At 41.1% G+C, this 12,246-nt stretch overlaps 1 protein-coding gene across 6 annotated transcripts in view; it reads left to right on the top strand.

The window, feature by feature from the left end:
* Nucleotides 1-12,246, top strand: part of KDM4B (lysine demethylase 4B) — a 92,892-nt gene that overhangs the window by 25,087 nt on the left and 55,559 nt on the right. For all 6 annotated transcript variants that reach the window (XR_014230298.1, XR_014230299.1, XR_014230300.1 and 3 more), the window contains one exon: nucleotides 10,941-10,990. Coding sequence is in view for 3 of the 6 variants with exons in the window: in XM_082331076.1 (XP_082187202.1) it covers nucleotides 10,941-10,990 (50 nt within the window). In the remaining 3 variants the exon portion in view is untranslated. The remainder of the gene's footprint in view (nucleotides 1-10,940; nucleotides 10,991-12,246) is intronic.

Raw genomic sequence — 12,246 nt, 5'->3', positions numbered from 1 at the left:
CCTTGCACCCTGGAGATCCTGTGAGTTTCTTAAAGCTAGATTAGCTGGAATCACATAGGCGTTTTGCCCTCGAGGGAACTGAGGACTCTGAATCTGTTACACTGTGGCTTTCCATTTTGCTCCATACAGAGATTTTTTTTTTTCCCCCCCGAGTTTTGCTTTTCCTATTTTTTGGCATTAGGGAATTCAGAAGAAGATTCTGCAGCTTTTCCTCCCTTGATCCCCAAGGTCTGCATCAGCCTTGCATGCGAAGTGCGTGGGGTTGCCTTGCTCTTAAATGTGTGCACACGTTTGTGGTTTGTGTGCTCCACTCCTCGCAGTAGAGATTTATAGGCTTGGTGGGGTGGAGTGGGGGAGAAAGGAGCGGCAGGGGAAGGCCATTTGGCCATGATGGGCTCCTTGCAGCTCACAAATTTCCTTCCTGCCTCTGCTATCCCATGTAATCTGTTTTACAGCTCTGCAGTTTTGGATGGAGAAAGAGAAGAATTTATGGTGATGGTTGATTTATAGATTCACTGCAACACCATTTGCTCTCAGGCAGATTTGGCAAAGCGAGAGCCTTTTCTGTTGATAAAAGGGACGGAGGAAGGAACAGTGATATTCATTAAAAGAAATAAAAGGAAAGTGAGATAAAGTATGGCCAGGCAGAACAGCTTTTCACTCTCCTACCTCTTCCAAAACTGTTAGGTAAAAGCTGCTTTGGAACAGGCTTTCTGCATTGAGAATCCATGTGCATGTTGATTTGCTCTGAGATTCGGGAAAGGAGTGATATATTGAGATGCAGAGTTGCATCCCCCTGTAATTCACTGATAAATGAGAGCAGTGCAGCAGTGAGTTATTAATACAGCCTTTCAAGCTTCATATACCGCAGTCATTAGTTAATCAATACAAACCACACTGTGCTACTAATATTCAAACAAGCCTTCCTCCAGGCTCCCCTCAGGTCTGAGGGGTACTGTTTGTCCTGGAGACGATGCTGCGGGTGAAGGATGATGTAAATCTCATTAGAGAGGGAACAATGCTAGCTGATAGTCTGCTTTAAAAATCCAAGGGATCGGCGTATTGTGCAGAGACTGAATCTTGGGCGACTGGAGTCGTTTTAATGTGGTTAACTCATCAAACCAAACTATATGAAGAGTTATGAGCTCTAACTTGTGTTATGTGGATTATCTTCCCCATCAGGTGCCTGCAATTGGAATAGTGGAGATTTTTCTTTTTAATAGACTTAGATTTTTGTTGTGTTTTATTACACTGTTGTAGACAGATTATTAAAAGATAATTTTCCTGATGCAGAGGAGGCACAGTGTCCTGGGGAGGCAGGACTCGCGGGTTGCCTTTCTTCATTCACCCTCGTCTAACTTTGAGAGGCAATGCCATGGAGATGAAGCCAGACTCTGGGACTGGTCGGATCAGCTATGGAACTTGTCCGAGGAGGGACTCTTGCTCTGTAAGAAGAGATGAAACGACCTCAGCCAGCCAGCTGGCTGCTCGTACCCATTCGGCTCCCTCCTCCTCTCACTCAGCTCCGTTCTGTATCTGTACTTCCCCCTCCAAAGCCCTCTTCTCTTTCTGTTTCTTGTCTAAATCCGCTGCAGAAGACGTGGTATTAGTATGTACTTTGCTGCCATTTTAGTTTTCAGTCTGTGCATTTTATGTCCATCTTGACTGGGCCTGTTTAGTTCGTTTGTGGAAATTATAAACTCTTAGAGGCTGGGGCTCATCTGTGAGTTGTTGTAGCTAACCTAGCAAAGTGGAGATCCTTCCCATCTATCGTTCGTCTCTGTACCTTTCCGTAGTGATCTTGGGTGGTGGTAACGCTGATCTGTGATCACATCCTCATTTTTACAGCAGTGTCTTCAAGTGGGCTCCTACTCCACTGACACAGTGTTTAATGCGTGTACTGCTGTTTCCGCCAGCACTAATAATTCATCACAGCTCAGTAGTCCCAGTCTGGATTGAGAGAAGCGTGTCTTTGATCCAAGAAGGCTCTTGCCGCAACTCATTCTTGCGTTTTGAAAGTGTCTGCTCAAAGCTCAGGCCTGATTTGAAATGAAGATCTATGGAATTCTGACAGGATCACAGATTGGTTTTAATAACTGAGGCTTTTGAACAGGGCACTCTGCCACTGAGACAAGATGGGAGGGAGATGTGCTTCCGTGCTTCGTACAACCCTTTCAGCCTGATCTGACTTGGGCCCTGTGGGAGAACGAGCTTGCGAATTCTGGCTTGGCATGGAGCTGAAAGCAGGGGTTGGAAAGACCAGAAGGAACCAACGGTGGTACTGCAGGGCTTTGTCTTTATTCACGTTTTGTTAACACATTGGCAGAAATCAGCGGGGATTTTTTCTTTACTCAGCAGAGAAAATTGACGTTGGGTGATGCCAAGTGCAGGACAAGTGTAGTTTAAAATAACAGAAGCCTGTAGTAATGACAGTACTTAAATAGCACTCTGCGTCGTCTGAGTGCTGTGCAATTGTTAACTAGTTAATGGTCTAAGTAATACATGTGCTGGGTTTCTATCCGCTTCATTTCTAACTGGCCAATCAACATGACAAAGGGGATCAAGTAGAAGAAATAAAGGAAACTTTACAAACTCTGTCACTGATCTTTATCAAATCTTAGCCATACCACTTCTAGCTTTGATGCTGACAAGATCATAGGGACTAACTTCAAAGTAGTAGCTGTGGTTTGAAACAATGCAGCTTGATGGATGAGGAGCATTAAGCCTTTGGAATATTTTTTTTTACCTCAAAAAAGAAAAGAGTGTGCGTAGAGGCATTGCACCTCTAGCACAAGGGATTTCCTAATCCAAAAATACCTTTCTTTGCTAGTGAGCAGATTTCTTTTGTTCTGCTGTAGGCAATTACCTGTATGTTTTTCCAAAAGCAGTGAGCAGGAGCGTACGTGTGCCTGTGCCCGGTAGAGGAGGCAGCTCTCACAGGCCAGTTGGTGCAAGATAGGAACATCTGTGATCTCCCTGGTTACCTTTTTTCTCCTTGTTTCTTGAGTTGCAATGAGGTATTTTAGAATATAAGGTCTTTGAAGCATAATCTTCACTTTTCTTTATATTCGTACAGTACCCGCTACAAAAACCAACCAGTAATTAATAATCTGATTGCCAGTTTTGGGAAATAAATCTGATGTGAACAGGTTCTTCAAAACAAATAATGAAGAATGGCAAGGGGATGAATATTGTAGTCATTCATCTCTGTTGAATTGTATACTAATTATCTTCTTGGCCAAACTGAATGAATAAATGATTTCGTAATGTTTTTCCCAAAACACCTTTTCTTAGTAAAATACCCCCTTCATACTGCTCATTCACTGCATGCAGAAGCAGACCATGGGTTTATTTTGTACGCGTGGAAGGAGAGTCACTCCAATGTGATTTGTAATTTTGTGCTTTGTGCCTGGCGTTTGTTGCTGTGAAGCTAACTGGACTGGTACATTGACAGTCTTTCCAAGAGCAGATGGTTGTTCATATTAAACTCTCTGTTTTAAAATAGTATTTAAAAATTGCATTTGAGTTCTGGAAAAAATCTCCTTTTTGTATTCATTGAATTCTGGGTTAGTGAAACACTGGAAATAGCCAGTTGCTCAGTTATTTTGGGCAAATCTTGCAGTTATGAGTTCAGGTGTACCTCTTGAAAATGCATATTGCTTCAAAATCAGAATTTTAAAAAGCTGCTGCCTAATGTCAGTTCTTGAAACTAATGCTTCTTGAATACTATTTCTAGCTCATGGCAACTTTAAGGGTTAAAGAGTCTTTTAGCCGTATGTGATTGGCACGAGTTAGGCTTGACTCTAATCTTCCAACAGTCAGTCCATAAGGATTTGATCCCAGCTCCAGAGTGACCCGAGATACTGTGCCCATCATTACTGGAAAACAAATGGAGAGTTTGTACTTGCACAAACTTTAGTTTCTTAAGGGAAGGAGGAAGTTTCTCATCTTGCTTACTGTTCTGTTCGCAGCAAAGTTGCTTGCCGTTTCTCCATATCGTGCTTGGCAGTGGGGTTGATAATTAGGCAGCTCTGCGCGTGGAGAAGAGATCTTACCGAGTGAAACAGGCCCTGTGGTGTAAGTGTGAGAATGCTTACTGCTACCCGGGCCCTTCCTGAGCAGGGTTTGTCCTGATTTTCTTCCTGCACTGGTTCCCAAAGGATTGTATTTGAGCAGCTGTCTGCAGAGCTCATTTTTCTCCGAGCTTCAGAAGACAGGTTGATTTGCTGTGTTTGTGTCGTCGTAATCTTGTTCTGTCATTACCTATTTACTCCTTATTATGACTTTCTGAGCAGATCCTCCCCAGTCTCTGTGTTTATCTTTCTACCTATGTGTATTTCAATAAAAATGTCATTATTTGAAATCATTGACACTGCTGGTTAAAGATACTGAATTCCATCATCTATTGTCCTGTAAAATGATCCATTAAAGATAAAACTGCAGACACTCGATAAAGGTTCTTTCCTAGGAACAAGGAGCTCTCTGATCCGTGTGCGATCTTATCTCCAGAGCACGTGTTTGCGTTCTTGATGTAAAGGAGCCACAACAGAAGGGGACAGATGAGGGAGGCCGGAGATTTTCCTTTCCGACAGTGATCTTGAGAAGGGAAACTGGATACTTAGAGCAAATTCACTGGGGGGTAACCTCAGATACTGATGAGGAGAAGAAGAAAGGGAGTTGATTTCTGTCTTTTAACAAACTGGGAGGGAGAGAGGGATGAAGGTAGGCTAAACATGGAGGAAAGTAAAAGTGAGGAAAAAGATGTGACCATGAAAGGGAGGGAGATGACAGCCGTATCGATGAAGGAGCAATCCATTCTTCTTGCTGAAACGCCTTTTTTTTCATACAGGCTGCAAAACAGCTTAAAAATAGTGTGGAAAAATGACTTCTGTTGCTCTGAGCTTTACTTTGACACTGCCAGGAGATGTAGTATTATAACTACTTTACCTTGTAGAAAAATTAGGCCTTCGAAGCAGGATATGAACTTTGCAAATGAGGGACTACCCTCTACGTAGTGGTGGTTCGTAATGGCTTCTATTGGGTGATAAATATTCTTGATAGACTGGGGGGTTTTCTTTGGAGGCATTGCTTCTGTCATGGGGGTCAAAGATGTTGAAGGTCAGGGTTCAGATTATGCATTTATGGACACAGTTTGTCGTATAGAGAATGAAATAATAGCTTTCTATTCTGCCTGTCATGACTGAGAGTAGGTTGGCATTTGAATCTTCAAAGGGTCAGTATTCTTGGCACAACTAAATCTGCTTTGAAGACAGATAACTAACCCCCAGCTTGACAGGTGGTCTTAGGCATTTTAAATGTGCTGTTCTCTTCGTTTCTGTTCCTTATTTCAGTAATTATAGCATGTTAAACTGTGTGAGGCCTGTTTGGCCAGACCTTGTGCAGACACTGTGAAATTAACTTTCTTACCTTCTCACGTGAATCGGACTGAAGTGACATTTCCAAAGCCTCGTGGTTGAACCTCCTCCTGCCCATGGTGCCCAATCCCTAGTAGAGAGTGGGTGCCTGAGATTTAGTAATCTAATCACTGCTTAATTGCTCTGTGTTGGTGCAAGGAGAGGCTGACGTGTGATGAGGTGGGGAGGCAAGGTGTTGTAACTATCAAAAACTCGTGTGTGTGTGTGACGACTGTAGCAAGAAAAGGTCTTGGAAGCTTTGAGGGGAGGTTGAACTAAGGGACGGAATGGCCTGGTCCTCTGCCAAAGCTAGTGATAGCTTCAGGTGAGAACAGCTCTTCTTAAACGGAGAGACCAGCAGAGGATTGACTTTGTTATGGATAAAGTTTTTAATAGCTTTCAGTGGCCAAGAAGACAAAATTGAACTGCACCGCCTTTGAAGAAGCAGTGGTGAGGACAGAATCTGGGCTAGGCTGGAAAGTCCCTGACGAGCACCTGATGCTGGAAACTGTCGCTGCCGTAGTGAATTCCCTGTTATGTCAGCCCTTAGTGGCTTCTAAACTGGTCCTTGTATCCCAGGATGGTCTGCCTGCTCTTTTTTACTGACACACTCATTTAATTCTTAACTCACAAGACATTTGCTTATTTATTTCCATTGTTCCTGATAATAATTCTAAGCCATTAGAGGGGAAAATTGTATTCAAAAGTGCTGTTTCACACTTTATTTGTTTGATGATTTAGAGCGATAGAAAATAGCACATTTGCTGGCTTTTATAGTCTGATAATTATCTGCATCCATCAAACCATTCCAGGGGAATAAACAAAACACCAAGAAAATTACGCTATTAATGACATCCTTTATGGCAAATAGGAAGGATCTTTCTTTTGTGTTAAGGATAAGAAGAGGACCGTCCAGTTAAACTTCGGGTAACCAAAGCAAACTACCACTGTAGGGCAATGAGGATCTAACGCATTTGTAGCTTTGGGGCAAATACCTTCTGGATCTGTGACGCTGATGTCTGTTAATTACAGTCAGAATCAGTTTTGAAGGATACTCAAGAGCTCAGAAAATTACACAGAAGTAGAGATCAGAAATGCTGGAATTGGGTTTTGTCAAACAAGTTTGGAAGCTGAAAGTCTCTCAGGTAGAACAGCAAGTTCCCTATTTGTAGAAGTGATGCTTAATCCATTTCAGGGACCTGCTTTTGTTTTGGTAGAAAGAGTAGAAAAAGGTAATTTAAAAGGATCAGCGTATTACTTTCAGATTGTTGACTTCGGGGTAAGATGACATTTGAGTTATATACCTATAATTTTTTTTTATCTTGAGATAATTTTTTTCCCCGTTCTGTAAATCTTGTGTTCCCTGGCAAAGCAGCAAGACATTATTCATGCTGTAATCCGACAAATTGCTGAGTGTCAGGTTTTCAGGTTAAGCTTGGCCCTTTGTCTTGGTCAACCACTGCGAGGCAGACCCTTGGAAGTACGTACTTAAGGCATTAGTCTCTTGGTTTGTTTGCAAGCCCAGTTTCTTGGAAGTTTGATATATCTTAAAACCGTTGCTGGTTTAGCACTATTTACGTAACTTTGCTTTTATTGGGGAACCAGGTTGAACCAGAAGGGACGGATTCTGCACTTGAAGCAGTGGCTCAAGGGCAGCTTTTTTGGCACTGTTGTGTTTTCTGTTGGCTGTTGCAGATGTTTCCTCTGAAGCAGTAGTGGTCTATAAAAAGATGGCTCTTAAGCAGGGCTGTTAAAATATTTATGCTGCCACCACCGCTTCTCGTTAATTTAGGTTGTTTGAGGCGATGGAAAATCCTTGCTCCATCTTTGCTGTGGTTACAAGGAAGTGTCTGCTCAAGGTTGGATCAAAGTTAGTCCTGCTCTACTCCTAATTCAGTTTTCCGCAGGCAGAGGGATGTCACGAAACTGCTCCTGTCAGCAGGGGCGAAGCATCGGGCAGTTCTCAGTCCGATAGTCTCGACACAGCCCAATTCAAGATCTTTTGTGGATACCATAGTCTATTTTGGCCAGTTGATAAAAAAGTGGTATTTTGCTTGTTCTGTGGTTTTTTCTTCTCTTTCTTTGTATTTGTGGAATGCATTTGTACTATGACCTGAATGGGACAGAGAAGGGAAGCAGCTTTACGTGTGTGGTTTGTTTTGGTTTTGGTTTTTTTTTTTCTTTTTGAGATTTTGATAAGGCGGTTTTTGGTTTTGGTGTTTTTCTAGAGGAAACCTACACCATACAGTATTTGGGCTGGGGTACTAAAGGAAAAAGAACCATGCTATTTGATGAAACAAGTATTCGAAGTGGTGCATATAGAAAAGGAAATTACTGGAGATGCTTTGCCATGCATAATCTTGTCAGTTGTCTCTGGAATTAAAGATCTTTTGCTGTTGATCTGAGCCCCAGCCTGTGGGTGCAAGAGGGATGGTAACAAATCGTACTGAATGACAGTATTTTGTCAGTTCCCTCTGTCAAGGGTTTTTGTCCCCAGCAAGTGCCTGGCCGTTTTTCACAGTGAAAGCAGGAGGATGGTACCATAAGGTCGTACACGAAAGCCAGCCCTTCGTGGATGTTTATACGCTCAATAACAGTACTCCTTTGATTGCAGCAATCCATGTCGCCTCCATTGTTATTCTACCTTGTAATCAATCATTTTATGTCTAGATTGAGCTAGCTCAATCTGTGCAATACTTGCAGAAGCCTTCTGTTTCTCTTACTGGCTTTAAATAGCAGCCCAAATTCTTCCTTTATTGCCTATCTTTATGTAAATCAGTCAGATTTGTGAGCGTAACTTAAAGCAGAATTTGACCTACTTCTAATTCTCTTCTGCAGTTAATTTTTTGAATTCCTAAGAATAAACGTATAAAGATGTATAGGCTCTGCTTCCTACAAGACTGGCCCAAACAAAAAAGTTCTAAAATTGGCGTCAGCTGTTACCAAGAGGCTGTTCTGTGGTAGGGTGTTCTGATTTGTATGTTATTACATATAGTTCTTTTTTGTAAGCTGGAAATTCCTCCTCTGTTGCTGGTTTCTATCCAAGCAAGTCCTTTTTCTTTGTCTCTCCATGGACTGTTCTCTAAAGCTCAGCTTGGCTTTTTGCAGTCTGCAGTTTTCGATAACACAATAACCATGTTCCAATGTATTAAACTTTTAACATCCTCAAGATTCAATTAATCTTATCTTTACAACTCCCAATTACAGGCACTAATTAAGTGAAGGTTGCATTGTAGACTGGGGATATTACATTAATCATCGGCAGCCTTGTAGCCATAAATTAGTTCTTTCCCAATCCTTCAGCATTTTTCCCAGAAGAAATGGAATGTCTCATTTCCCTGTTTTAAGGGACATTAATCCCACAAAGGAGCTTTGGATCGGGATTAGTTTTATCACGTTTATGTAAGTGATGAATGGTCTTTGTAAAATGAAAGCTCCTAGCTTTGTCCCAGACAAATGAATTGTTTGATAATTATGCAGTTTAAGGCACTGTCAGACTTTGGTCAGAGAATGTTGGGAGTCCATTGCTATATTTATTATTTTACAAGATTAGGTGCTACATAGTGTTTTTGCTTAGATTTTTTTAAGCCATCAGTTTAAGTTGGCTTAATGTCTAAATCTTGAAGCATCCTGTGTATGATTTCTGTCCGTTGTTATCCTTTCTAACCTGCCAGACCACAATAGGTAAATTTTGGTTTTGTACAAAAGCAGTACGGGATAGGACTTCCATCTATTTCTCCTTACATTGTAGATAAACTGTAGACTTGAAAATTGAGAAGCTCAGCACGGGGCCTGGCTGAAAGTCCTCTGAAATCAGGTGTATTTTGAGAGATCCTATCACAAGTACAGCAATACTGTTTACCTGTTGTTGAGATCATGCAGTTGCCCGCTACAATATCCTGTTTTCAGCTTGTTATAATGAGACATGATGGTTTTGACATCTTTATTGAAAATAACAAAAATAATGCATTTTTTATTATGCACATTGAACAAAAGTTGTAGCTGGCAATAAACGTCGCTCTCACAAATGTAAATTTTCAAAATTCTCTGTTACAAAAAACGGCACGTGAGCCACATTTAAGTTGATGCAGTATATAAACAATAATTTACAAAATTCCATTGGCATTACTATGTGTGTCATCATGTGAAACGTGTTTAAGTGTATCAAGTTAGTTGCCTCGTTATAACCTGAACACAAAATCTTCGTCACCTGATTTTTGCTTCTGTGAATACTGGGGTAGTATAACTTCAAAGCAGTAAGGTAACTAACAACTTTCGGGGAAGAAAACCAAGCGTTTGAAACTTTCCTGATTTTTTTAAAATAAACATCACACGCAGCACTGTTTCTGCAACTATTAGAAGCTTTTTTGCCAGTTTTTTCAAGTTGTTTCTACTGTCTGCGTTGCATTAAAGCACATTGAAGTGTCCAAATTGCCTGTAAGGAAACAGAAATTTCTCGTTCTTAACTTTGGGAAGCAGACTGAGCACGTACGCAGCAGCCATCAGCGGCTGCACACACGAATGAGCTCAGTGGAAGGCTTCGAGTGGTACAAATGAATGGTCTTTGTTTTTCTATAGCCTAGCATATTATCTCTTCACATGGCAAAACTGTTGTAAGAGTAGGACTCCGTTGCTGTTTTCCAGTGATCACAGGAGGATATCGCAATTAGGCTTGTGTGTGACTTAGGCAGTTGATTGTTTTTCCAGAGTTATGTTCAATACTTTGCACTTGTGGGGGGAAAAACCCATTTCAATCAAATGCTTTCGCACTCTTTTTATCCCTAATCATACAAAACTGTCTTTAAAAAGTGTAGGAGTTGTTCCATATACCCTTTAATGTTGTTTTCCTCAGAACACCCTGCTTTTTCATTCACCTCATCAAGAAAATTATCAAATAGCTTAATTGTGTTATTTCGCATCAGGCAACACAGTCCAGCATAGATAGAAGGATTGACCACTTCAGCTATTATGAAGAATATTTACTTTTTTTGAATAAAACCCAAAAGAATTGCACAGAGTTTTCTTTGGAAAAATTTGTCTTCCTTCGCTGTAGATATGCCAATATACACAGACCCTCCTCCGCAACTTAGCCTATCCAGAATTTCTTGCGTGTTAATCTTTATCACAGCCTCATGGCTTTATTTTGCTGGTGTCTTGCCTGCAGAAAATATGCCTGCTGTTCCCTATACTGATTTATTTCTGTTTTTTCCAGTGCTGTATCATCACTTTGCCTTCTTGGTTCTCCTTCCACTTTGTGAAGTCCTGTGATGCTGTTAAAAAAAAATTGCAGGAAAATAATGCACATCGTATAACATGTCTAAGGACTTTCATTAAAATACTGGCTTTCTCCATGTATTATAATTACGTGTTACTGATACCTTCCAGACTTAAATTTCAGGTTGTATTTCCAGACGTTAATTGCGAGTGTGCTGTGCTAAAAGTTATTACCACGCTTGTTTCTAGCCTTCTTTTACTGTTTTCAAGTTTTAGTGTGATTTTAATTCTTTGGTGTTAACTTTCTCCTAGGTATGCCATACCTCCAGAACATGGCAAGAGATTGGAACGCCTGGCGAAAGGTAAGCTTCCTCCTGTCTTTGGAAAAACACGTGGGTGTGTTCTCGGTGAAAACTGAAGCATCCCAGGGGAGAATCCTACCCTTGATTTTTAAACAGATTGATAAAGAATTGACATTGAACTGGCTGCTATAATTTATTCTTGCAAGAGCTGCTTGATGAACCTGCATTGGTATAATAGCTTCAGAGTCAGAAACCTTGTCCCCTTGTCAGTGAATTTTCCTACTAGTGCAACTGTTTTCTCAAAGCCTTGGTCTTCTGACACACCATGACCGTAACTAAATCTAATGGAAAAAAACCTTGAATTTTGAGGCATTGAGACCTGATGCTTCCATTTCTGGGAAATGGGTTTAATAAGAGACCCATCTTGCATCTCCGTGTGTAATATGAGGTTTGTCACAGTGAGGTGAGAACTAGTGGTGTGGTGTGGAGCCTGGGGGGTCTTCCTCATACCCCTAGATACGCGTTCTGCAGGGAAAAAGGGTGGTAGTAGCTGTTCTTTCTTCCTACACTATAAATGGTAAATATACAGTATTAGCGTTGATTAAGATCAGTCTTAAGTAGGAAAGTGCTTACAAATTCAGCAACAGCGTTTGTGAAGAATAGCTGGTGGAGTTCTCATTTCCCTCCATAGTGATACACACTGTATTTGGTGGCTTTCCTTTTGTTCCAGCCTCATCCTCCTTCGTCTTTACAGTGCAATAAAGGCCATCTTAATAAAAGAAAAAAAAGAAAGAGCAAGGCTAGCTCGAGCTGTGGTAAACTTCCACCTCTCACCAGGCTGTCTGTAAATTCTTGGCCTCAAAAATTTACAAGTGCCAGCCTCAGCGGCTGAAAACCTTGTGTATGAGTTCTTGCCTGACTACCTGCCATGGTCGTCTGGTGAGCGGCGAGCGCAGGCTTCAGTGTCCTGTCCTTGGCATTTCTGCTGATTTCCAGTTGGTAACGCTGGAAGCTTCAGGGAAGATGTCTGACTGCAGAAGTATATATTTTTTAATTTGTTGATGTTGTGTTTGGTTTTTGTTGCTATTTTCATTCACTTGCAAATGTTCTAAGTGCTGCCCAGCTAAAAAAAGCTCCTGTCCCAGAATAATTAACTGCAAATCTACGTGTTCATCTTCAGCGAGGCATACTTTAATGATTTAAATCTGTTGTTGAAGTTAGTGCAGCAGAAGCAGGCAGGAAAATCTGGAAGACTGTATTCTGAGGCAAAATTAAAAAATGTTCTGATACCGTTTCTCCAGAAAGTAGACAAATTC

The sequence above is a fragment of the Platalea leucorodia genome (genome assembly GCF_965183815.1).
Source record: "Platalea leucorodia genome assembly, chromosome: 21".
NCBI lineage: Eukaryota > Metazoa > Chordata > Aves > Pelecaniformes > Threskiornithidae > Platalea > Platalea leucorodia.
The sequence above is the reverse complement of the archived record's forward strand: the minus strand, read 5'-3'. Positions and strand labels throughout refer to the sequence as shown.